The sequence below is a fragment of the Buteo buteo genome, chromosome 19, assembly GCF_964188355.1.
Source record: "Buteo buteo chromosome 19, bButBut1.hap1.1, whole genome shotgun sequence".
In the NCBI taxonomy this organism is placed as follows: domain Eukaryota; kingdom Metazoa; phylum Chordata; class Aves; order Accipitriformes; family Accipitridae; genus Buteo; species Buteo buteo.
In genome coordinates, this window is record NC_134189.1 from 21,499,974 (window position 1) to 21,525,158 (window position 25,185).

The 25,185-nt window shown below is 46.1% G+C and overlaps 1 protein-coding gene and 2 long non-coding RNA genes across 3 annotated transcripts in view; all 3 read left to right on the forward strand.

Annotated features, from left to right (window-relative positions):
• The first annotated feature begins 4,443 nt into the window (after positions 1-4,443).
• On the forward strand, positions 4,444-6,383 carry LOC142041834 (uncharacterized). Its single transcript, XR_012653570.1, has 3 exons — positions 4,444-4,656; positions 4,995-5,015; positions 6,321-6,383. It is a non-coding gene; the product is annotated as an uncharacterized LOC142041834 (long non-coding RNA).
• A 190-nt stretch (positions 6,384-6,573) lies between these two features.
• LOC142041867 (uncharacterized) lies at positions 6,574-11,342 on the forward strand. Its single transcript, XR_012653575.1, has 3 exons — positions 6,574-6,713; positions 9,872-9,957; positions 10,317-11,342. It is a non-coding gene; the product is annotated as an uncharacterized LOC142041867 (long non-coding RNA).
• A 2,976-nt stretch (positions 11,343-14,318) lies between these two features.
• LOC142042083 (alpha-2-macroglobulin-like protein 1) overlaps positions 14,319-25,185 on the forward strand; it is a 29,740-nt gene continuing 18,873 nt past the window's right edge. The window contains exons 1-9 of the mRNA XM_075051587.1: positions 14,319-14,570; positions 20,272-20,434; positions 20,787-20,839; positions 21,748-21,765; positions 22,268-22,427; positions 23,038-23,122; positions 23,960-24,074; positions 24,398-24,512; positions 24,926-25,035. Of these exons, the coding sequence (XP_074907688.1) occupies positions 14,337-14,570; positions 20,272-20,434; positions 20,787-20,839; positions 21,748-21,765; positions 22,268-22,427; positions 23,038-23,122; positions 23,960-24,074; positions 24,398-24,512; positions 24,926-25,035 (1,053 nt within the window). The 5' untranslated portion in view covers positions 14,319-14,336. The remainder of the gene's footprint in view (positions 14,571-20,271; positions 20,435-20,786; positions 20,840-21,747; positions 21,766-22,267; positions 22,428-23,037; positions 23,123-23,959; positions 24,075-24,397; positions 24,513-24,925; positions 25,036-25,185) is intronic.

The window sequence follows — 25,185 nt, forward strand, 5'->3', positions numbered from 1 at the left end:
TTGATCTTAATAACTTTCATATAGTTTCTAGGTTGTGATTCTGCTTCCCTTTCTTGAAATTCATGCTCTTTTTGTGAAGGTAAAATCACGTCAAGGTAAATAAAAGCTAAGTGTATTGTAAACAGGCATAATCTTTATCTTCCCCTCTCTGGCCTTTCTGACTTCCTTTTATCTGTGTTCCTCGCTGTCCTGCCTCACCTCAAACTGGGAAACCTCAAGCAGATCTGCCAGAGCAGGTTGCGTTGAAATAAATTAGCGTGGAATGCGGCTTCATAGCAGCTCTGACATCCTAGGAGCCTGAATCCCATGTCCCATGCCAGTTGAAACAAAGGAGATCATTTAAGCTGGACAGACATTCCAGGTATTTTACAGCAGAGCCAAGGATGTCAGGAGACATGCTGGGGGAGTAGGATGGAACAGTGTGCCAGTGAAGAGGGACCACAACCATTTCCAGAGCATCAGTTTGTGTTTGGCTGAGAGAATCAGGTGGGAGTAGTTGGTAAGTGAAGAGAAAGTCTCATATAGCTGTTTGCAAGTTTTTTTTGTTGTGGTTTTGTTGTTTTTGTTTTGGTTTTTGGTTGTTTTTTTTTTTTTTTTTTAACAACAAAAGGTTTTGTCTTCCTGCACGTTTTCCAGCAGAGCAGCTAAGGGCCTCTTCTGACAGAAATTCAGAAGTAACAGCAGGGCCCCTTCCCTTTAAGAGATGGGGTACTCGGTGCCTGTCCCTCTTACCCCGTGCTGGCCGTACCTCTGTAGGGCAGGTCCCCGAGCACTTGTTGCCTCAGTCTCTGCAGTTTCCCAGGCCGCTTCCTCTGTGTTCCCAGATGCTAATGCTGGAGTCCACAAACCTCACTGGGTCCCTTTGGCACCCGAAAAATGATGAGACGGGTCTAAGGTTCGGGTGAGAAGCCAGCCTGTGGGATGGGGTCGGCAGGGCTGGGGGAGCTGGAGACCAGCCATGCTGCAGCATCACTGGGATAGGGGCTGATGGACTGGGGGGGCTGATATGGGGTCCTGGGCTGTGGGCGGGTGGGGGGAGCTCAGGGGGGGCTGGGCAGGGACAGGCAGAGCTGGGGATGTCCTCTAGGTCCTGAGAGGCTGCTGCAGTCATGTTGGTGCCTGGCCACCACTTAGCAAAGAACTCGGTTCGCTTCTGAGTTTCCTTCTCCTTTTTTCAACAGAGATGCTTCTCTTTTTAAAGCGTTAATGCTGTTAAACTTCGCTGTCCCAGTTTTCACTTATGTTGCCGGGACCTGTGGAAGAGCCCTGCTGCTTACCCCCACGGTGGAGACTGAGGGCAAGAGCTTCATGCTGCCCGGCAGCCATCAGAGACGATTCCAGTGCTTCACCTTCCCGGTGGGGATCTCAAAGCTGAGGCTGGAGCTACTTCAGCAGTGAAGGCAACCACCAACTTTCCGTACCAGGGTGTTATGACTGGGGCTTTGGTCCGTGGGGAGGTTCTTGACGTCTTGCAGAGCAGCATGTGTTCCTTGGCCAAATGGGCCTCCAGTCGAAGAGTCCTCGTGGCCGGCCCCCTGCAGGTGAGTGTGGAGATGCTTTAGTGCTGGATCTGAGTTCCTATATGAAAGAGACTCCACAAACATGCATGCTAGCAGGCTGCTGTATCTCCTTTTTGAAAGAGCAGCGGTTCTGCAGGGCAATTGCAAGCAATATCAGAAGCCTGCTTGCAGTCCTGTGTAAAGCCTTGTCAGCAGCTTGTAACGAGCAGAACTGCAGGATCTGATGTCCTTTCTAGAAGACTGTGACTTGGAGCTATGGGATGCTTGTTTTGATGATGGCAGTGTGTATGTACATGCTCACGCAGTCTATGTGTGATTTGATGATCAGTCTATTACATGGTTGTTACTGTTAAGGATTAATACACTATTAAGTGTTATATTAGCAGCTGTGTTGCTGATACATTATTATTACTAGACTTGTTCATCTTAATTCATACTAGGGCTAGTGAGGCACCCATTTAGGACTTTTTTCTGAGGTGGCAGCCAAAGTTCCCTTCTGCACATAGGCGCAACTATATGCCCATGGACCCTTCCTTCTGTCCCACAAAGAATTTGTTAATGCAAATTCTAGACAGTGAGAAGTAGTGGATTACAGTAGTGGAAAGTGAGTAGCTAGTCTTACATGTGTGAAAAGAAATGAAGTACGATTGCAAAGCACCCATCAAAACAAGGCTGGTTAACAGCAGTACTTGGCAGAAGTTCAGAACACAGCTTTGTGCTTTGCCAGCCACTGGTGAAAGAGGCTGATCTCATACCCTGCTTGTCCATCCTCAGATCTCCAATCAGTAACACACCCTGAAGTGTCAGGGACTGCGGCATTTGCTGACAGGGTGAAAGGCAGCAGCTTATTTCTTGTGTCCATTACTAATGTTTAAGAATCTCCCCTATGTTTATGTTTGTTCCCCTTCCCCCTTGGACCGCCTGGTTTCCAGCGTTATCAAGCAAGAAGAATCTGTGTAGTCAAGTGTTTCATCATTTTGACATTAAAGGAAGCATCTGGGGACCAGGAATTCTTCCATCATTCTGTCCAGAAAATGGTCAGATTCACTTGCTGAAGTCCAAACTGGGGTTCTCATTTTGTTAATAAATATTCAACCTATTCCAACATGGGGTACAGTCTGGGCTCTACTGTCAAATGCTTCTTAATGCTTCCTGTGTCCCATAAGTATCCCATGCAGCTGTAAGAACATCAGTCTCTTCCATGTCAACTGTGGAGCAACTTCTTTAGCAGCAAGTAGAGCAGTAAGCCCCTTCCTCCCTTTGTAAACTAGCCACTAGTCTGATTACATGTGTCCTCAAGTGCTATGTCCAATTCTCCTACAAGAACTTCTCGGGAGTTACTCCTGAGGTATTTTGCTGTACTCACCAAGTCCGTCCACCTGCGAAAGGCATCAGGGATGTTGTGACCATCTGCCTCTCTGTGGGCAGTGACGCAGTAACTGAGCTCTTCATCCAGAACATTGCGAGCAGTACTTTTGTGCAAACTGACAAGCCTACTTACATGCCAGGACAACAAGGTAAGCCCAAGTATGCATACAGGTAAGCTGCGGGGAGGGTTGAGGGATGTTCCTTGCAGTGTGCAGATCGCTGTATGTCCCCACTAGAACCACGTAGTCTTTGATGTGGGTTGCCCAGCAGGTATAATTACCTTGGCCCTGGATTTTAGGAAAGAAATCACACTTGGTTTACAGTTCACACCTCTACTGTTACTTCAGGCTTGTTTCTAAAACAATTGTACCAACCTACTCAACAGTTACCCTGATGCAGACTTGTTAGGTTGATAAGCACTGGTCTTAAGTGGCCTCCAGGAAACGTCATCCCGGGTATCTCCGCATGGAGCCCAGCAAGGACTGGTCAAGAACATTACTGAACTCACCGCGTTTGTTGCCCTGGATTCCAAATGCTGTGGTGCACTCTTGCCTGGTTTAGAAATGGTGGAAACTCACCTGGCACCTGTCTGTCATCTCTCAGAAGACCATCATCTTACACTTGTTAGTTGTATCCAAGCTGTTCAAATCATCTTTGCCTGAAAGACATCTTCCTTGTTTCTTCAAATCCAGAAAACTATGCTTTTCTATTTGTAGTTGGTATATCACTGGGGGGTATTTTTTGGGGTGGTGGGGGGTTTTTTGTTTGTTTTTTTTTGTTTGTATTTTTTTTTACACTGACTGGTGCTTCAGTAATAGCTGGCCTCTTCAGAATAGCTTCTCCAGTAATAAACACTCCAACTACACTGAAGGCATGGCTTAATTTTAGTTATTGGGAAATGACACACCCATGAAGATGGAAAAATATACTTATTAAAATAAATATTTGATTAACATATTTTTGCAAGGCCCTATGTCTTTTGTGCATTTTGTAAGACAAATCTGTTACTGTTTTTGAATCATTACCATGCTTTGAAAGATAATGTGAAGTAAGGGACACTTCAGCTGCTTCCTGCAAACAAATCCAGTCTCTCAGCTCTTTCAGACTGTTCAGAAGTTCATGTCTTAGGGACTATATGCACCTCCTTTTTCTTTTTGTGCTTTTCTTCTCAGTCTATATCGTCAGGGCCCTGGTATGCCCTCAGATCTTCCGAGAACTAAAGCCTGATGCCTGCAGGAATGCCCTGAAGGGACACCTCCAATTTGGGGTACGGGCTGGGGCGGGTGGAGGGGGCTGACTCTGTGCCTGAAGGTTATGCTCACAAGCATTTCGTTTGCTTTTTTCCATTGCAGTACAGTCTCAGATTGTCACTCTGAACGACATTTTCGTCCCTTTGAATGATGAGGTGAGAGAGAAATTACGAGGTAAAGGAGAAAATGTGGGGAGGATAGTATGAGGAAATGTAAACAGGAGGCTTAGATTGGGCTTACATAGGGGTGCAGTTCTCTGCTTTTGGTCTTGCCCTTGAGCATTTTATTCTTTAGGAACTACAAACCCAGCATTCCTGAGCAGCAGCAGGAATTCATAGTCAAACCCAGGTGAAGCCTCCGATCCTTTCTGTGGGCCTACCCCTGGAGATAACCCAGCCCAGACCCTGTTCTAACCTGGAGCTGGATGACGTCCGAGGACTGCCGGCCCCGGAGCTTACGCTACTGCACTCCAGCTCAGCTCCTTTCTTTTGACCCAGAGAACCACTCCAGAAAATCAAGTGAGTCCCTAGAAAATGTTTGAGATCTGTACAAAAATCCGTGGAGTCCCTGCCAGCCAAATGAAAGCAAGCAGCTTGAGCTGACCTTCCAGCTGTGGATGTCTGGCGTCTTCTGCAGGCTGATGGAATGTAAACAACCGTGGCAGCAAAGCTGGGGAAATGGTCCTTAACTGGATGGTTTTAATCCTTCTGAGTTTTGTGAATGGTGAGCTGAATCCTCATGGCTGTGAGGGTTTGATTGCTACAGTAAGGGTTCCTGACTCCTTATGCCACCACTGTATTAACAAAATAAGGTTTCAAGGAGCTAATGAGAAATCTTTTTTTTTTTCTTCTTCTAGTACTCACTGGTGGAGCTGAAGGTGAGTAACTGTGAGATGCCTTTGTTTTCCATTATTCCTACTCCAAACTAGAGGATGAAGTAGAGCTGCTTCATGTGTCTGCAGTGGGCAGTGGCTGACCTATCCAGGCTGGCAAGCTGTCTGCTGGGCAGTAGGATTTTTTTGAATTGTGAAGTAGTAATCTCCTGGAGGGTCACCCAGAGTTCTCTCTTGTCCTACAAAGGGACAAGTACATGAGAGAATGAACTAGACTTCAAAAGTCTCCTTCATCTCACTGGAGATGGTTTCTGCCTGTTTGGAGCCTTGTCCCAGTTTCTAGGTGGGCAGGAAAGACAAATTGCTCGTTCTGAGGGTAGTTGCCTCCTCTCAGGCTCATCTTAAGATTTTCTTTGTTGAACTTGTGCATGGTCTTCTTAGGCTTTTTTTCTGCAGATCATATCCACAGACTGGTAAAGTTTTATCACACAAGACTTGGCTCTGTGTAGTTGAAAAAGCAAGCTAGTCTTGTTGGATTCTAGCTATATCTATGGGTAAATCCAGACCGCATTTCTCAGGCTGCCAGTGTTTAGAAATAAATGGCTTATTTGAAGACTTCCAGTAGTGGGTACTTGTGAAGTTGTTGATACCTTTGTTTTATGTGTCCCATAACCCAGCCTGCTGAATTTTCGTATCGATATGCTAGTAACTTATGTAACTGAAGGCAGAGCGTAGGACTTTTCAGATCTTGCTGGTCTGTAATACTGGCAGTATGCTGCCTCTGAAAATGGTTAATACCACAAGCTGTGGAAGAAATTGAAAAGAAAATGTAAATAAACAAGGGACATCTAGGCATTAATCCCCTCAGGAGCCATTTCTTCCTAGTTCAAAGAAGCTGACGGTGTCAGCATGAAAACAATTTGTACCTGTGTGCTCCAGATATTTATCTGTTGCTGATGATCTTAAAGGTCTTTTCCTTCCAACCTAAACAATTCTGTGGTTCTAAAACTGGGCTTGACTGCAGCTTCAGTGGTCTATGCTTAGCCCAGACGGCCCTGGAGATGATATAGTCAACCATATAGATAGAGATTAAGTATAGTCAACTGTTCTCCTGTTTCGCAGCATCCCTCCGCCCCTTCCCACTGTTGATTCTCCTTTTCTTCCAGGCATAGTAACTAGCTGTGACCTTTGAACTGATCTTTTAAATATCCTCAGGTGCTTTTCTCTGCTGCTTCACTTCTTGCTGTCTGATCTCACTGTCTCTTTCCTGGCACTAGTAGAGTATGAAGGAATGGGGAAGGTTTTTAGAGGGAAGTTTTCAACTGAACAGGTGCTGTGCTTCTTTTCCAGGTGATGGGAATGACAGGCTGGTTGTGGATGGTCAGGAACTCATTGACCTCAAGAAGGATGTTGGAAGTACAGCAAGTTGCTTCCGAAGTAAAGGAGGCTGTGCCCTGTTGAATGGAGGGACACCTCAAAGTTAGAGGGGGTAACTGAGGAAGGGATGTCTTGGTGGGCTGGGGAAGGACTCTGTCTCTAGGAGGGAATAGTGTTAGATCTGGTTGATTAGACTCTCACTTCCTCCTCTTTTTTCCTAGGTCTGAAGGTCTCTTTCTCCATCCCTCTCTCCTTCTCCTCCCCCTCTGCTCCCAGCCCCTCACTGGGTGGCTCACGCCATGTTCCCTGGTGGAGGCCATGTTGCTGGCAGCAGAATTCCAGTTTTCCCTGGACTGCAGTGATCAGGTGAGGCTTACACTGAAGCAGACTGGGGGAGTAAGAGAGGTGCAGAAATAGGAGGAAAGAATGAGAAAGACATCATCTGGCTTGCGTTGCACAGAGAGCTCTGCTGAAGCAGTGCAAGAGCTACAGCCAGGCCACTACCTCTGTCTTCTGGCTGGTGTCTCTTTCCAATGCCTTCTTTTTTTGTCCCTGTTTGCTCCCAGGCTGCTTTCTCCCTGCTGGAGCCTGCTGCTGGAGGTCACACTGGGGTTTCACAACAGGGGCCACGGTGAGCCTCCAGCTGAGGGCAGGTCCCATCCGGCTGGGTGCTGTGCCTGGTGCTGCTGACCAGAGCGTGCTGCTCCCGAGGCCAGAGGATGAGCTCTGCAACGGCAGCCCGAGTGGTTTGCTGTGGTAGGCAGTGAGGCAGCAGGATAGGGAGGAAAGACAGAAAATCTGGGTTGAGTTGTAGAAGGAGCTGAGCTGGTGAATGGACAGCAGGTCCCTGTGCTGGGAAAAGAGCTGGGGTCAGAACTGCGATGTTTCTGAGATCAACTGATGCAAATTAAAGTGCTATAAACCATTCACTTAAACATATTTAAATGAACAAATAAGAAGCCTTTATTTAAACTATTTCATCATCTTTTCGGCTGGTAACCAGTTTACACTGAGCAAATATTGTCTATGTTGCCTTTTAAACCTATTTTTGCTACCCAGAAATGTGTGCTATGGCTGTGCATGTTTAATCAACTCTGCCAGGTTAATATTTTAGAGTCTTCGCTTTTACCAGTTTTTCATGACAAGAATATAACGAGATAAGTATCAGGTTTTGTTTCTCAATTCATTCCAGTATAGCTTCATGGAAGCTGGAATTCAATTAATGCACAAATCCCTCAGCACTTAAAATTTGTCATTAAATAAAGCTGCCTCAGATGTTTTGCATTCATGAAGAGTAAGCTTGTCTTGACATTTTTGACATTTACCAGGATTCAATTTAAACAAAGTAAGATTTATCTCTCAAAAAATAATTAACCGATTGATTTTATTTTTTTTTTTTCTTTTTCTGGTCACTGTGTTCCTCAGTGCTTCAGAAATCATAGAGCTTAGCTCCTCACAACTAGTTCCTATTTGCAGATATGGAGGGCAAAAGCAATTTCCATGCTTTTGCAGTCCCCAAAGGCTCTTTCCGTTTGAATAAGCTAGTCATTACTTTGAACCAGGTGAATAAACAGAAAAAAAGGAAGTATTCTGTGGAGACATGAACAGACTGCTCTTGTCAAAAACTGGCTGAACACCTTTGTAAACTGTTTCTGGACATTCACTAATGACTTATACTTGCTCAGTAGTCTACCTTTAAAACATTGTAGGAAACTTGCAGAGCTTTATTAATTTTTTACTTTATGTACTTGACTGTGTTCTAAAAAGATATTCAGAACTCAGCACAGGTCTGTTATGACTTTAAACTGACTTTTAGAAAGGCTTATTTTTAAGCCAAGCTGTTAACTAAACAGCATAATTTAAGAAAGCTTGACTTCTTAGGGATTTGTATCCTATTTGTCTACACCTTTCTTCTTCATTGTAACCTTCACTATTTATGTATTCCCAGCTTCTTAACCCTTATAACCCCATTTTCCTATGTTTCTGCACTTGTGGCTAGGGCAAGACACAACGCATGTTCTGGCTGGACGGGAACTATTTGTTTGCTCTCTGACTAACCAGTACCCATCTTACTGACTGGCTGGCCGTGTAGCCACTGTACAGCACAGATCACTGCTGATCTTGAACAGCACACTGCTCTTCAGTGGGAGATAACAAAATCTGGTCTCCCTTTATTTAATAGTCTAAAAAATTGTTTTCGGGGAAAAGGTGCGAACACTCTAGCTTTCCACAGACTTTGAAAGCTTCAATCAGTCTGCTGAACTGTGATTAGATGACACTAAAATTCTACCTTTTAAAAATGGATGATCTTGATTAAAGGATGACCTGTTTGGATTTTGGAGGGTTGCAGTACATGGTGGGTTGCTGATATTTAAAAAGGTTAAGAATGGAGAGAGATATCTGTGGGGTGATGGTTGGATAGCAATCCATCATGTTTTGTCTGCAGTGTTAGCCTTTTGTTCAGTTTTCTTCGCCTTTTTGTGTGCTTATATAGGTGAATTCTATGTTTTCCTCCCAAAATGGAGGTTGTTCCTATGAAGTCTACAAGGAGAGATTGTAAGGAAGCGTAGAATTCCTTTTCTAATGTTTTATTTGATTTGGTTTTTAAATCTCTAATGGAAGGAGAACATGGGACTGAAAATTCTGCCAGATGGCAAGATAAAGAAGCCAGTGGACTATGTATTTAATCATGAGGAGCTTCTTATTTTCTTTGGGAGGAATGGCTGTTCCTATCTATAAAGTCTGTTTCCACTGTCTTCAGAGCTGCAGTCTACCTAATGTCTACCTCTGACAAAAGGGCTGGTCTGCCATGCCCTCTTCTTTCCAGCTCTGTGCATTTGTTCTAAGTGCTGAGCTGCCTTTGTGAATCCTGTCTCTGGATATTCCTTGTGTTCATTTCCAAGAGTACCCATGGCTTTCCTTCTGCCCAGAGAATCCACCAATAAAGCGAGTCACACACCCGTCAGTTTTCCCCTTAAGACCTGGATCTGGGACCTGTTCCCCACTGGCTGAGTCCAGCTTAAAATTGTTAGGTGTGGTTTGGGCAGCTGCTTCTTTGGACCCAGCACCCCTGGCTGTGAAAGGTTAATATTTCTGGAGGAAATGTCTGCTTGGCCTTGAGCACTGGGCATGTGTCCTTGGACCCAGTTCTGAGTCACTGTGCATCCCTGAGCAAGTCCCTTCCCTTCCTATGCCTCAGTTTCTTAGAGGGTGGTGTAGCTGGTCTGTTTTCTCTTCAGCATTGCAAAGCTTGAAAAAGCACAGATGGAAGTGCTACAGGTAATCTTAGTATTAGCATTTATCTTCAGAGATTTTTTTTTAATTTTTTTTTTTTTAATGGGCATCCTCTTTCCTTTATCCTGGGATCTGGTTTCTTTTCAGCGCCTCAGGAGAGAAGGAAGTTCAATTCACCATACCTAATACCGTAATAGAATGGAAAGCCAACATGTTTTGTGTCTTGGGCAGTGACGGCTTTTGGATCTCTCCCACAGCAGGACTGATGGCCTTCAAACCTTCCTTTGCAGGTCTGGCCTTACCATATTCCATGACTCGGGGAGAGTCATTTATGCTGAAAGCTACTATGTTCAACTGCTTGAAAAAGTGCATTTGGGTAAGGTCTCTCATAGTCAGCTCAGGTTTTCCTCTTTCTTTTTACAAATCACTCTGCAGACACATGGTAAATTTGGAACTGGTTTAAAAAAAGGTATCCAATGATACTTTAGCCCTGCCTGTTTTCCATAGGCTGGGAAAAAAGTCCAGAACAGCCAGCACAAGCTTTACATCCCTTTCCATGTATCAAGACACTGCTTAGATCCATAACAGGTCTGAATGGGATGTACAGCTGCTGTTCCAGCATCTGCTAAATTCCCTGTTAAAGAAGTGCCTCCCACTTTCTCCCTTGTCCTGTAGTGATGTCTGCTGTTAAGCCTCCACTTCTTTTGTCAGTGGCTGCTAACTCTGCCTTCCTAGGTATCTGGGACAGATCCAGCTTACGCTGGCCAAGACCAAGGAGTACCAGTTGGAGTCATGCATGAGCTGTGACCGCACTGCCTGCCCGTGTGCTGAGGAGACCAAGGCTTTTTACTGGGATGTTACAGTCATCAACCTGGGGGAGAAAGCAGAGGAGACAGATACGAGAAAGTCGTCTGGGAGTTACTGTGCTATTCAAGCCATGGCTCAAGCTAATCCAGGATTCTGCTTTGCTCTTTGACCGAGGCCAGGAGCCTGTCTTGTCCAGTTTGCTTCTGCCATGCTGGTTAGAGGATTGGTCTCTCTAATCCTGTGGGAGTCCTGGGGTTTGGCACTCTATGTCAGTAACTAAGTATTCCAGAACGTGGCAAGCCTTTAACTCTGTTTTTATGTATTGGGTAATGATGTCAAGCTCTGTGTATGCAGGGAAAATACAAAGATCGCTTCAGAGCACCAACATGCATTGTCCTTAAACTACCAGCTTGTCCTCCACAGGAGTCATCAGTCCTCTGAACTCTGCATAGTTCATCCCTCTTTTTCCCGAGGGTTTCTGTAATGAGGCCGAGCCCATTTGTGGTGTGTGGCTGCATGAGAGAAAGACACAATACACTGGCCACCATTAGGGGACAGCAATACGGAGGTACCAAGACATTCCTGATGCAAGACTCCCTCTGGTTCCTCTAGAGTGGGTGGAGGAGGAATGCTGGCCCCGAATCTGTGATATAAAGTCTTTGTTCAAGCAAAGTCCCAAAGGCTTGCAGATGTGAACAGTTTTCGTTGCTATACTGCCCTTAGTGTGTTTCACTATGTGCTTTCCACGAGCTGTAAGCCAGCCGTATGAGAGAAGTCACTTACCCATCTTCCCAGAAGGTGAGTGTGAGCTGAAGAGGCAGGGAGGGCCTCGGGCATGACTGGATTTTGAGCCTGGGGAGTGAAAATCTACTGTGAGCAGGTGCTGGTGCTGGAAAACCCTTAGTACGTGAGGAAGAGTTGTCTTCCCATAATGGGAACATAATTTGTATAAACTTGCTAGTAACGTGTATGTGTGTATTGTGTCTTTTTTATGTGTTTATTATTTGAAAAATGATTTTTATTTACTTTCTGAACAAGTAGCTTTGGTCAATCTGGAAAAATTTGCAAGTCAGGGTTAAACGAACACTTAGTTGAAGATAGTGACCTGCCCATTATTTCAGTTGTTTTTATGAGAGATATCCAGCATAGTCCTCCTTTTAAACTGTGTGGCTTCACTTGAAAGTGCTCAAGATGGAGACAATACATTTTGTTTTGAGTAAAAAGTGACATTTTTGACAAAAATCCATATCTGGAAATCAAACAAGTAGAAATTATTTGCTGAAGACTGGACTGAACAATAATTTGCTCCTACACCGATTCTTTTGAGTCACTAAACCAAGATGTTGCTGACCTGGCTGCATTTTGCATGTATGAGAAAAAAATGACATGCACGAAAATTGGTGAAGCCGAGTGGAGGCTTGGAGAAGGGGGTAAATGGTGTAACTTATGTGGTTGGACAAATGTTGAGACGATTTCTGGTGGAAAGCAGGCAGAGATACAGGCAAGTAGTGACGTTAAGGAAGCAAACCCCATTTGCCTGAATATCAGAGTTTTGCCCTTGCCTTGTCCTTTGTCTTTGATGCCCAGGTGACATCATTGGAGAACCTGCACTGCCTGGTTCTGCATCCCGGAGAGATGCCCGTCAGCCGTGGGGTGCAGAACATGGTGGTGTTTGCCCCCATCATCTGTGTTCTGCAGTACCTGGAGAAGACAGGACAGCTGACAGAAGAGCTAAAGATTAAAGCTGTGGGATTCCTGCAGACAGGTTCATCAGATCTGTTACACCATTTCTTTACCCCCAGTACTGAGTGACCTTGTTCCATTATCAGGTGGTTCCTTTTTCAGAAGTACAATATGGTTATGGCAGAGGGAAAGTAGTTGTTGCTTCTGGAAAAATTTTCACTCTTATTTCTCTCCCACCCAGGCTATCAGAGGGAGCTTCTGTTCAAACATAGCAATGGATCCTCCACTGGATTTTGAGAGGGTCATGTGAAAGGCAACTTCTGGTAAACAAATGCCCTTCTCTCCTTGGTACGCTAAAGAACCAAGTCCTCCTAAACTTTCTGTCACTACTTACATAGACCCAACTGTTGGTAGCCTGTTCTCCTGCCTCAGACTCTCTCTCCTCGGCCAACAGTCTCTGTGACCAATGCCACCTGAGAGGCAGGCAGTACATCCTCACAGGTGACAAGATCATCCCCGTGGCCGTGAAGCGGGTGGCTGGGAAGCAGCTGGGCAGCGGCTGCTGCGCGAACGTGGGGCAGCTCTTCCCCACGGCCACGGATGTGCAGCCAGGAGACCCGCCCTTGCTCACTAGTCTCTCTTCATGGCAGGTGTAAATTTTGGTAAGGGGGCTTTGTTTGCTTATGTTTACATACTAAGAGAGGGAATAATAAATAGTGATGTGGGATACCTCTTGATGAGTATTTCTCTGAACGCCCTAATCCTGCTGTTCCATGTGACAGGCAGGGTATGAGAAGCGACTGTATTTGCTTCTCCTTAGAAGCAAGTTCAGGAACCCTTTAGAAGAAAGACCTGTAGAATCAGAGAATCATTTAGATTGGAAAAGACCCTTAAAATCATCAAGTCCAACCGTTAACCTAACACTGCCAAGTCCCCCACTAACCCGTGTCCCTAAGCACCACATCTACATGTCTTTTAAATACCTCCAGGGATGGTGACTCAACCACATTCCTGGGCAGCCTGCTCCAGCACTTGACAACCCTTTCAGTGAAGAAATTTTTCCTAATATCCGATCTAAACCTCCCCTGGCACACCTGTGCTGTGGATGGGAACTCTGAGCCACGGCTTCACAGCAAGGACAAACTCAGCATAAGGCTGATGATGAACTCTTTAGGACTTTGTTATCTCTCCCTCCTTGTGGCTCTTCTAGAAGGAGAAGTGGTCTGGAACCAATAGGGTCCAAGCAGCTGCTGGCCAGAGTGCCTGCAAACACAAGAACCGGGAGATCCCCTGCTCAGCCGCAGTACTGATGTGTTACCCTCTGGATTCCTGACTGGTGGAACCACAGCATGAGATCCAGACGTTGCCCAGCTTTCTGCACCTGTAGCCAGAACAGTGTATGGTACAGTGTAAATCATCTCATTGCTTCCTATAGAATACAAATATGCTTAATTGCTATAATGTGCCCCACAGCTATTTAAACAGCTAGGTGAGTATTCCACCTAGCTCAGCCCCATAACACTGTGTGGTGTAACGTCCTCAGAGTGGGTACAGAGACAGAAATTTTAACTAACTACCTTTAGTGTCTTTTAAGTCTTCTTGGTATTTAGCAGGTAGGCCCCTTGATAGCTGCCACAGCTTCCTTCAAACCATGTAGAGTTTGAAGGAAACTCTGCTTGGGTCTGGGTGCTGGATGCAATAGCTGGTGTCTCTGCTGTAGGGAGCAAATATTTTCACCTTCTCTATGTGCAGTAAAATGAGGAGATAGAATCACAGCAAAACTACAGGGTGGGACAAGAATAAGCTCCGAGAGGAGGAAGGAGCTTTTTTAAATAGAGACTATCCCCTTGACTGAGCACGCTGGTGTCCAGGAAGGGAACTACCCTGTGTGGCAGGTCCTTTCGCTCCAAGTGCCCGGGGACTATGGCTCTGCTCATCTGTGAACTGGCCAACTGCTTACTGTGTCCTGTCCTTTACAGCTCAGCAAAGGAAGGCTACCCAAAGAAGGCAGCAGAGGAAAGGGATGGAAGCAAGAGAAGGGACTGATGAGATTGCCAGAGGAAGAGGAATAATCTCTGATAGCTTCCCTCAAGAGGAAGAAATCTTCCCTGTCCCTTTCTTCATGCAGCCTCCAGAAAGATGGCACACCTGTGTACCTGGCAGGTGTGTGTATGTGTGTGTCATCAAAATAGCTGGTGCAGATAGAGCAGCATTGTGAACTGTGTTTAACACTGAATATCTGTTTTGCATTGATGCTTTTTCCACATGCCTTTTAATTTCCAACTTTGGAGCCTGTGTTCAGTAACTGTGGGCAGGTCTCTGTCACTTGCTGCGTGGTTCATCTCCTTCTGTATGCTCAGTCCTACATTAAATGGAAAAGGCACAGTCACAAGATTTTTAAGAAACGTCCTGACTTTGAGCGTAGCCTCCTGCCCACGTCTGGCAGTGTTCAAGGTATTCCACAAAGATCAGCTCTTCCAAGCTACTGCAATGTCTCAGGTCAGTTTACTGGAACTATTTCCATAGAAAATGAGTTTTGTTTGGTCCTTCCACCAAGGAGGAGCTCCTTGGGTGTAATCAAAGTTGCCACTTAATTGAGAAAGTAAGTGGCTCTGCCAAAATTAAGAATCTCATGTAACACCTGACAAATGGGTCCACAAATATATTATATGTAGTTGAAGCTTCACCACAATTATTCTTGTAGAACCTGCTTTATCTAGGACACCAAACTTTACCCGTAGGTTCTGGTTTGGGTTTTGATTCTTTGTTAACACTGGAGATGATTCCTAAGCCACAGCATTCAGATCCGGAAGTCTTTGTGGTTTTGTTTGAGCCAGTTTAGCAACTTGTAAACAGTTTTCAACTTCCGTGAGTGCTTATCTGCTTGATGGCTAGATTTGAATTTGCAAGTCAGCATGTTGTGATTCAGAGAAGTCACTATGCCTGGAGTGCTGGTGAGACTTTCTTAGTTCAGTGGGGTGAGTAGGAGACATGATGCAAGAACCAGAGCTTTGGTATTGGGCCACAAAGATTCGGAAGACAATAGGGTCTTTCAATGGGTTGTGTGGATTTTTGGAGTGTTAGCTAGAAATAAGCTGCACTAGTTATTTGTGCCCTTTTGTGAAAAGTATGGAAAGCTGCAGGTTTCAGGGTTCATACCTCTTCCTTGGAGAGAGATCCATGGCTCTCCCATGGTTTGAGAGCCTTCTTGGGAAGGTTTCCAAATTTCCTTAGATATAGTTCTGTAATTCTCCAAAGCTCAATTCCAATTAACAATTTTAAAGCCTACAATCTAAAGTCTTGTGCTAGATTTCTAGGCAAAAATTTCAGAAGATTTGCAGTTCTTTGAATGATGTCAGTGTAGGAGCCAAGCATTGAGAGAGGCATAGAACAATTTACACTGTGTTGCCTTCAAGCTTTCTGACCCAGTCAGTTCCTGCTCCTTCTGCTGTGTTTGTCCAGGTGTGTTCTCGATTCCTTGCTTGGCTTTAGTGGAGTGGACAAATTCTGCTGTCAAGGCAGCAGAAAGCAGGTGCAGCAGTCTACCTTGGCATTACGGAGAGGTTTTTACAGAGAGATTCTTTCCAGGGATTCCATTACATTATGGATGCTGATCAGGTTGCAGAAACATTATGGCCTCACAGATTTTTGTGAACACTGCATGGACTGTGAAATATTCTTAATACAAAAGTATACTTCACTACAAGGTTATCAAATCTCATTGTCTTTGAAGAGGCTGCACAGTAGTCATAGAGTGTGTGTATGTGTGTGTAACAGACAAGCTGGAAATGTCAATGATTAAGAGCATGAAGTTTGTGATTGGAAAGGAAACAATGCAGGAGGCCCTAGGCCTGTACGAAGCTGGTGATGAGTGTCTAGAGGAGAATGAAGAATGGATTATTCTGCACTATAGGCTCTCTAACAGATGTGACTCTTTAAAAAAACTGATTATTTCCTCTTCTCTGCACAGTCTCCTGTCAAAGTGCTCTGCAGACATCAGTGCCTCCCCAGTACTCATACAGAACATTGATACTATTGCCTTTTTGTTTTCTTCAAAGGTACTAAAATATTGGAGCAATTTCCAAGGTGCCATTGTTCCTGGACCTCATTCTGAACCATGGAAGACATCTTCCATGACCATAGGTGTGACCTCTACTAAGTCTCCTCTTCTTCCTTTTCATTTTTGATTCAAGTTATCTATGAAGAACACATATCTATATGGTTTTGCTTTGTCAGTATGTACTGTGTCCTTTGCTCCAGCTGAACAGTGGGTTTTCAGGGGGGGTAGATCCCTTACTCCCCATGCGTCCCTTGGCTCAGCACTTCTATCACAAAGGCCTTCTCTGAGTCCTTTTTAGAGAAAGAAACTGCAGGATTAGAAACTACACACAGCCTTGCTGTGCTTTCTCTACTTCAGAGACTTTGTTCAGGTCTGTGGAGCTGTCAGTCACTGCCTTCAATGCAGATCCTTCAAATGTATGTTCCTGTGACTAAGAGCCAGGTTTGCTGAAGCCAAGCGAGGAATAGAGAACGCACCTGGGCAAACACGGTAGGAGGAGCACGGTGGGACAGGGTCAGAGAGATCCCCCAGTGCTGGCCCCGGTGGGTGCAGCTCCTGTCAGAAGTCTGCCAGCAGCTGGACCTCTCTGGCTATAGTTTATTGATTTATGACAGATCTGGCTGGTGCTTTCTGTAGGAAAATCTCAGGTTTTAGACAAAAATTTCTAAGTTCACCTGCCATTCTCAGTAACATGACCTTCCTTCACAAAGAGACAAGAATGGGGAGAATGTGTCCATCAAAATAAAAAGTGTCCAGTCTTCCTTACCTAGGAGCCTAGCACTGATTTAGACCAACTCAAAGCTGATTTCTGAAATCAGTTGGGATATTTGGCCTTTGGCCAGTTATCTCGATCAGTTGAGCAGTGAAATGTTCACTTGAGACAAAGGCAGCGCGAACACTAACAGCTCCTGTGCATAATGTATAGCCAGCACGATGCATGCTTGTTCTAGAGTGGCCCAGTGATAGAGGTAGAACGGAGATCAGTCTTCCCAGCTTCAGCTGGAAGAAGAGTATAGAGCGTTGGGAACAGGGATCCCAAGTTAGCTGGAAATTTCTAGGGATCCTGGAACCTGGTTTTGCCAGACAGAGAGATCCCAACTGCCTGCTTGAGTGACACTCTGTTGGGACCCAGATGTGGAAGGCTTAGGCTGCATCAGCGCTACTAAAGAGCACTGGGAAATATTTCCAGGCACAGAACCGTAGCTGTCTATATTAGAAGGACAGTCCCTGGCACATTTCAGCCTCGGCTAACTAACGCTGTCTCACCCAAGTCTTGGATGTAGTTTGTGAGTTAATGCAAGCTGTGTACTGCTCACAACAAGCAGTTTACTTGGTGCCTGTGCTCTTCCAGAGGCCAGGCTGGTTAAACGGCACGATTGTCTGCCCTTCTGTACAGGTTGTCATCAGTGCTAGAAAATGTCCCGTATGTTTAATTTGTGGGTTTTAACCTGACCCTCAGGTTCTAAAACAGAACCAAAAGGCTGTATCCCTGTATCCTAGACCTTTCAGGCCCAGACATGAGCAATGCGGAACAGGCACCAGTTCCTGAGGCCCCCTCCTTGAAAAAGGGTGTTTCTGGGAGCTGTTGGAGACTTCTGATGGCCAGTATATATTTCCATTTCCCTCATTATATGCAGGGAAGGAAAAGGCAAAGTCATTAGCTCATTACTGGTTGCTGGCTGGTGGTAGTGTTTCTGCAGTGCTTCCCTGTGCACATGCAAGGATTTGCTCCCATTCTCAAGCCAAATGGCCTAAGGAGCTCCACATCCACATAATCTGATGCAGAGCTATTGAGCTTCAATCCTGAGTGACAGCACTGCCTGCTGCGTGCTGGGGTGAGCTCCTGCTGCTGGCTGGGCAGCAGCAATCCATCTCCAGCTGAAACAAAGGGACACGAGTGACAAGTGATCAGGACCTGGCCTGGGTCACTGGTCAGCAAAGTTCTCTCTGGTTGTTTTTTTTTTTCTTTTTCCTTTTTTTTTTTTTTTCTTCCATGAAAAGACCATTTGGTCAGATGTCTCCATGGCAGCCTTGGAGGAGGGGATGTTCTGAACTGGTGGACGGCAGCCAGCGCAGCTGCTATTGGCTAGGGGGTACTTGGCACGGTACCCCCATCGCTACTGCTGCCTGAGTATAATGTCAGGAGAGAGGAAGAGGTGGGGAGAGGCTGGCTCCTCCCTTCATCCCACCACTTCATTTAGGCTGCGCTAGAAAGAAATTGCCCCCTAAAAACAGGCTCAGTGATTTCGGACGAAGACGGACATTGGAGACTGGGCAGCAAGAGACCCCACGATGAGGATAGCTGTCCTCCTGAGCCTTCTGTTCCACATTGCAGCTGCTTCTCACCAACTGTGAGTGATGCTGAACTTCTGTTTCAGTCTCTTTCATGAATGCATCGATCTAGGTAGATGGTCCACATTCCATGCCGTCAGCTCTCCTGTTTCCTGCTCTATCAGATCACTCCAAAGGGTAGCTGAGTCGTTTACCTTGCCTCCCATGCATTAGACTGACTTTTGTGAGTTAAAATACAAGCCACCTTTTTGGGGGGGTTTCCAAGAGACCTTAGGCCCAGGGATGTTTGCTTCTCCAGTTGCCATGCCAGATCAAATCACTGGTGTCTAGACTGCAAAGTTATGAGGCCACTTCTGAAGACTGCAAGGGATGGTTTTGGGGAGTTCAGGAGATGACTGGTGTAAGGAGTTTGAAAAAGATTTTAGGGCTGTACTTAAGCTACTCAAGCAGAAGCTATTTGTCAAGTTATCAGTGAAGCAATCACTCTTCTGGTTTCACTGTTGCTTTTGAACATTGACTACAGCCGTAGCATATTGCTGAGGAATTCTGCAGTAGTGGGCTGCTGCAAGGAAGCTCTTTTGCATTTCTGAGCCTTCAGCCTGATGCCAGCTCTGTCTTCTTTCCCCTGCCCCAGACATTACCTGGTGGTCATACCTGCCGATCTCCGCTACCCATCCACCCAAGTTGCCTGCCTCCATATCACCTGTTATGAAGCAAAGCTTCAAGTGAATCTGGTCCTGGAGCGTGCTGCAGGGCGTGATCTCTTAGTGCAAGAAACCATCCAGAAGGAGAAGACTTTCATGTGCACTAAGTTCTGGGTGAGCCACCCTAAGCAAATGCCATCACTGATTTTCGCTTCAGGAACTGTAAATCCCTTGCGTTACTCCCTAAGCAGGGATTACGTGCACAGGGTCTGCTTTGCCTTGGAGTGAGCCTGCTAGGAGGTGAAGGGGGTTGTGCCTAGGGATGTGTAGCCCAGCACAGTATCTGTTGGTCCACACTGAATTCCCCTTCTGAATCTAATTTCTAAATTGAACTTACATTTGTTAAAATCTACTGCACTTCTGGATACATAAGAACTCCCCCACCTGGTTCCTTCTCTTCCATCCCAGACCAGATGAAGCAGCTTTAGCTCTTCTCTGAAGGACTTGTGCAGCTCCACAGCTAAAGCCTGGGGAGATGGTCATTTGTATGACATGCTGTAGTTTCTGTAGGACCTGAAATCAGGCAGCAACTCAGCTCTTAGGAGCTATTGAAGAGCAGTTCAATGGAAATGGATGTGCTTGTTAGTAGCATCTTAGAATTGATTAGTTGTTGGTGAGAATTTAGATCAAGGATAAGGCAGACATGCCTAAACAGTATCCCTGTATATTCTGTGCTGAGGCTGCTGGGGTCTTTGGCTGCTGGAGTCAGGAAGACCCTCTGGTTGTCTTTTCTAATCTGGATTTCTTACTTGTACATGCTGGGTAGTTCTGAAGGTCTAGCATTTGAGGCTGTGTTACAGGTCAGTCTTTCCTTTGATTCTCTGCTACCATATCCTGCCTTTCTGGCATCTGCCCATCTTCCTGACCAAGTCTGAACACTCAGGTGTCAGGCACCTGCTTGTCACCAGAGGCAAAAATTCCTTAACCAGTGGGAAAAAGGCCAAATTCCGTGACATGCAGGGTCTCCCACTGTCATGTGGGACTGAGTGAGATCTGGATGGGATCTGGATCCAGATATTGGAGGGGATGTCCTGGGGCAGGTGGAGGGGAACTGGTTGGTTCTTCCACTTTACTCTCAATTCCTGCTCAGGGTCCCCAGAAGATTACCTAGGGGCTGCGTGCTCTCCTCTCTCTGTCTGTATAGGTTGCACCTCCGGCTAATGGCACAGAGGAGATTGCCACTGTCAAACTGATCATCACAGGCAAAGGGGTCAGTACAGAGGAGAAGAAAAAGGTCCTGATCCGCCAGGCCAGCAGTGGCACCTTCATCCAGACAGACAAGCCCATCTATCAACCAGGGCAGACGGGTGAGAACTGCAAACGGGAGCAACTGTGGGCCCTAGGCTTTCTGTTGGTAACACCATATGGAAAGCCTGCAATTGCCTGAAATTCATGGCCAGCCCTAGCAGAAGGCTTTGAGACAACGTCTCTTGTTGATGTGATGTTTTCAGTGGCTGTAATGTCCAGGTTGTGGTGAGTGTGAAGTTGCAGGAGGCAGTAGGCCATTGTCCGTGGTATCTTACACGTGAGAATGTCTGTGTCAGTTGTTACCACAAATGTGTATAAAATGGAGATAGCAGCTGGGGAAACAGAAAGAGCAGGGGTCTGTAGGGAGGGACTGAGATCGGATAAAAATATTCCCTGATTTCTTGCCTTCAGTGAAATTTCGCATCGTGACTCTGGATGAGGAATTCATAGCACTCAACGATTCGGTAAGCCATCCCTGGGGGCTGTAGAAAAGGCTGCCTTGTTCCATGCATGGATCCTACTTCCTTTCTACCCTGCTCATCTGCCAAAGCTCCAATTTTTCCACGTTTGTCCCTGGGCCAGGCTTGGTGAGTGTCCAGAGAAGAATAGTAACTCAAGTAGAAGCTGGTAACTCAGGAGGATGGCAGAGGTGTACATGTCTCTTGCTTGTCTTGGTAAAATGGTCGTGTGAGCACAAGCATGGGATATACTGATTCCTGATGTGATGGTGTCGTATGGGGAGTGAGTCGTTTGCAAGTCAGGTTCTCCTGGGGGTGTGGTGGGGAGGAGTGCTCTTAATCTGGCTCCTACAAGTTGGAACGTGGAAAATGCTGATTAGACATTAGGAAAAACTTTTTCATTGCAACGATGATCAGATACTGAAACGTACCCAGAGAAGGCATTTTAATCCTCGGAGATATTTAAAACTCAGCTGGAGAAGGCTATGAGCAATCTGCTCTAAGAAGACATGCTTCAGCAGGGTGTTGGACTAGATGACCTGCAGAGGTTCCTTCCAAACTATGTGATCCTATACCTCTGTAACCCCCCTAAGACTACAGCTGAGCCAGAGCTAGGTCTGTTTGGCTAGTGAGTTTTCCTGATGGAGGGCTCTGCCACAGAGTCATTAGCAAGTGCTGTGTGACCTCCAGACTGGCTTTTCCTTTCCCTTTCTCCAGACCTTACTTTAATGGACCCACCTGGTAGTTCTCCTTTTTGGTGATGTTTGTTTTGCTTTATATTGTTGTCAGTGCTCTAAATTTCCAAGTCACTAGTTGTGCATCCTTCAGAGAAGGCTCTGCATCGGAAGTACCTTGTGTGTGTTGCTGGTATGCGTTTCTGTCTTCTAATGTTTTTGCTTTTTTTTCCTCTCCAGATTTCCCTGTTTCTTCAGGTGAGTGATGCTGAAATGTAGTGTTACAGTAATGTTGATGGCAGCCATTTCACTGGGTTATTCATATTCATTTCCTGGTAGAATTTACAGACCTGTGAGTGGAATGGTAGAACTTCAAGATTTCTTAAACTAACATACTCCCTATGGCTTCTGTTTTATGCACTTGAGGTTATGCTCCCAGTTACTTCAGTAGAAAACTGAGTTGTTCTAGACTTGCAGGAGTATAGACAGATCAACTTAGACCTTTACAAAAATGGTTAGAACTGTGAAGGATCTTTGCTTGAGATCAGAATTTAGAGAAGGATAGAAGGAGATTCAGATGCTGGGAGCAGAATCTCAGCATTATATTGTCTTCAAAATTTCTTAATTAGCCTATACCAAACCTCATTCCTTAGCTGTAGAACCTGGTAGTCTGCAGCACTGAAATCCTGAAGCTCGATTTCTATGGGGCGTGGATCAGTTTGATGCTGGAACAACTGTTTCTCCTCTCTTGTGGGTGTAGGACCCTAAGAACAACCAGATAGAGCAGTGGCTGAATGTGGTCCCCCAAGACGGCATTGCAGATCTGTCTTTCCAGCTAAGTGATGAGCCTCTGCTGGGGACATACGTCATCAATGTAACCAATGCAAAAGCGTACGGCAGCTTCTCCGTTGAGGAGTATGGTATGAGCATGTGGGGGATATGTCTGAGTTGCAGAGAGGACCTTGCACTCTTGATCCAGGAAGCTGGGTGTTTTTTCCATGATAACCATCCTGGGATCCGTGGGAAAGTAATAGCATCTGTCACGGAAAAGGATCTGAGCTGAGGCTCAGGAGAGAGACCGCTTTGGGACCTTGGGTCGGTGTGTGGGAGGGATGTTGTGCATAGCTCCAGACCTTTGACACCGAGACCTGATTCCTGCAGGTCTCTGCATCAGACAAAAAAAGGTCATTTAGGATGGGCTTTTCCAGAGAGCATGAAGTCCAGTGCCATCCTACTTCTCTTTCATCCCCTAATTAACTGTGTTGGGCGTCTAGTCTTCTCTCAGTGCAAATAGCTGTCAGAAGTGCAGGGACGTGGACGCGTTTGGGTTTTAGTATGGGAAGGAGCAATCAACCAGGGACTACACACAAATCTGTTAAAGCAACAATGGAAATCTTCCCTTTCCCCTTCTCACCACCTTCCTTCTCCGTTTCCTGGCACTTATTCCACCATAGTCTCTCTTCATGTTGATTCTCTGGAAAGGCTGTCCCCGGCCAGTGTTTCCTACAGTTGTCTGTTTTTTCCTTCCAGTGCTGCCAAAATTTGAAGTGATCTTTGAGGTGCCAAATCAGATTTATGTGCTAGATAAAGCCTTCCTGCTCCGGGTATGTGGCAGGTGAGGATTTTGCTTGGAGTCATGGCCCTGTGTTAACTTCTAGCCTGATGAGCACAAGGTGGCTAGGTAATCATGAGGAGCTCCAGGGAAATTTATTTACCCTTCAGTTACAGGAGGCCAGAATCTTCCATGGCAGTTGTTTGCACCCTGATGCAACAGAAAAAAATCCTATAGCTATTCTTCTGGTACTCTAATGCCCTTTTTCTAAAAACACTCCACAAGTCTCTACACGCAAAACCTGGGGGAACAACCTATCCCTTGACAAGCAGCCATTTGTGGGGCAGAACATGGCAGATGTTTGGTGTTCATCTCCCTGCAGAACAAACTCATGGGAAATGAAAGGAAGCTTTTCCAGGTTATGCTCTAGAGGAAACTAGAGAGAGGCAAAAAGGAATCTCCCCAGGTACAGTCCAAGGACAGCGCTAGGGTTAACAGTCTCATGTAAACGTGCTTCCTTAACGAGAGGCATTTTCTTAATTGTCCATGCTTCTGCTCATAAGATGGTGTGTGCCTTCAGCATATCATGGGGTTATTGCCGGTGAGGCTGATGTAAAGTGCAGAGCTCTGTGCTGAGTCAGCACCTACAACACTCTGATTTCCCAGAATAGATTAGTTTGGCACTAATTATATCACAGGGCCCTCCATCTCCCATCACTGCAGTGCCCCAGCCTGACCCTGCTTACTGGGTCAGGGCTCCTGGGTCTGTGGCGTGGCTGCCACTCTGGTGCTATATTGTGAATATCCGTGAATAAGTGGTCTCTGGGGCGATGCAAAGCAAGCCCTGTGTTCTCTCACTGTGTGTGACTGTCTCTTCTTTTCCCTGCTCCCCCAAAACAGATACACCTACGGGAAAGGTGTCCAGGGGATGGTTCATGTGAGCCTTTGTCAGAAGATAGCCCCGTTCCTGCCCAGTGCTTCGAAACCTGACCTCTGCCAGGAATTCAACAGCCAGGTGAGATGCTTAGCAGGAGCTGAGCTGTGTTCGGAGACATTTGTGCTCAGGTCCAGGGGTAAGGCAAGGCTGCTGAAGGCTTTAGCTGAAACAATAGTGATGTTACCCCATGGTTCTGGCTCCTTGGCCAGTGGTCTGCTGGTGCTGCCTCTTAGTAACTGTGACTGGACGTGTGTCACATGCCTGCTCCACATTCTGGACTGCTATGTCGAAAGGCAAGCTCCCTGAGAGCAGGGATTTTGCACCGCTGTTTCTGTGCCATTTGGGTAACTTCTAACGTAAGTGCCTTGCTCAGACCTTGTTTCCTCTCTCTGTACTTTCAGACAGATGAGACGGGTTGCTTCTTCACAAACGTGAGTCTGTCCTCCTTCAGTCGAGACTTTCGGTACTATCAGGACAGCATAGTTGCAGAGGCCTTGCTGGTGGAGGATGGCACAGGTAACTCTGGAAACACCTCTGGTGGCTGGGGAGAGGCATGTGAAGATGCACGAATCTTACCAACAACACCGGAGACTTTCAGGCTAGCAAGGGCTCTGAGATTTCTGAGCCCGTTGGGGCCTGCCATCTAACCTCACAGGTAGAGACAGAGCCAGCGGTTCTGATGGCATGACACACTCACTCTGAGTGCCCGCTGTCTCAGATGGTGAAGCTGAGGGACCTCTCTAAGGGCTAGAAGTAAGTGGGAGGAAGACTGGATACCCAGAGCCCTGGGCAGATCGTCTCCCTGGTGTGAAATGCAGCTGAACGTGTGCACCAGTATTACCAGTGGGTCACTCTGCAGGGCAGCTGCTGAGGCGTGCTTGGCTTCCTTGCTCCCTCCCTTACGTTTCTGTCTCGCTGCTTTCATTCAGAGATACACGTCAATGCTTCCCACAAATTAGTCATCTCCAAGATTGGCGGGATGGCCTTGTTTGATGATGTGAATTCTTACTACCACACTGGAGAGATGTACAGGGGGAAGGTAATTCCCAATTTCAGTCCTTTGGAGGGGAGAGCGTGAGCAATGCCTTCACAGCGACTCTTACCTAGCGTCTTTTCCAACTTCACCTCCAGCCAGGGGCTTGGGAGGGCATGAATGCATCCCAGAGACAAAACTCAAATTGTCAAAAGT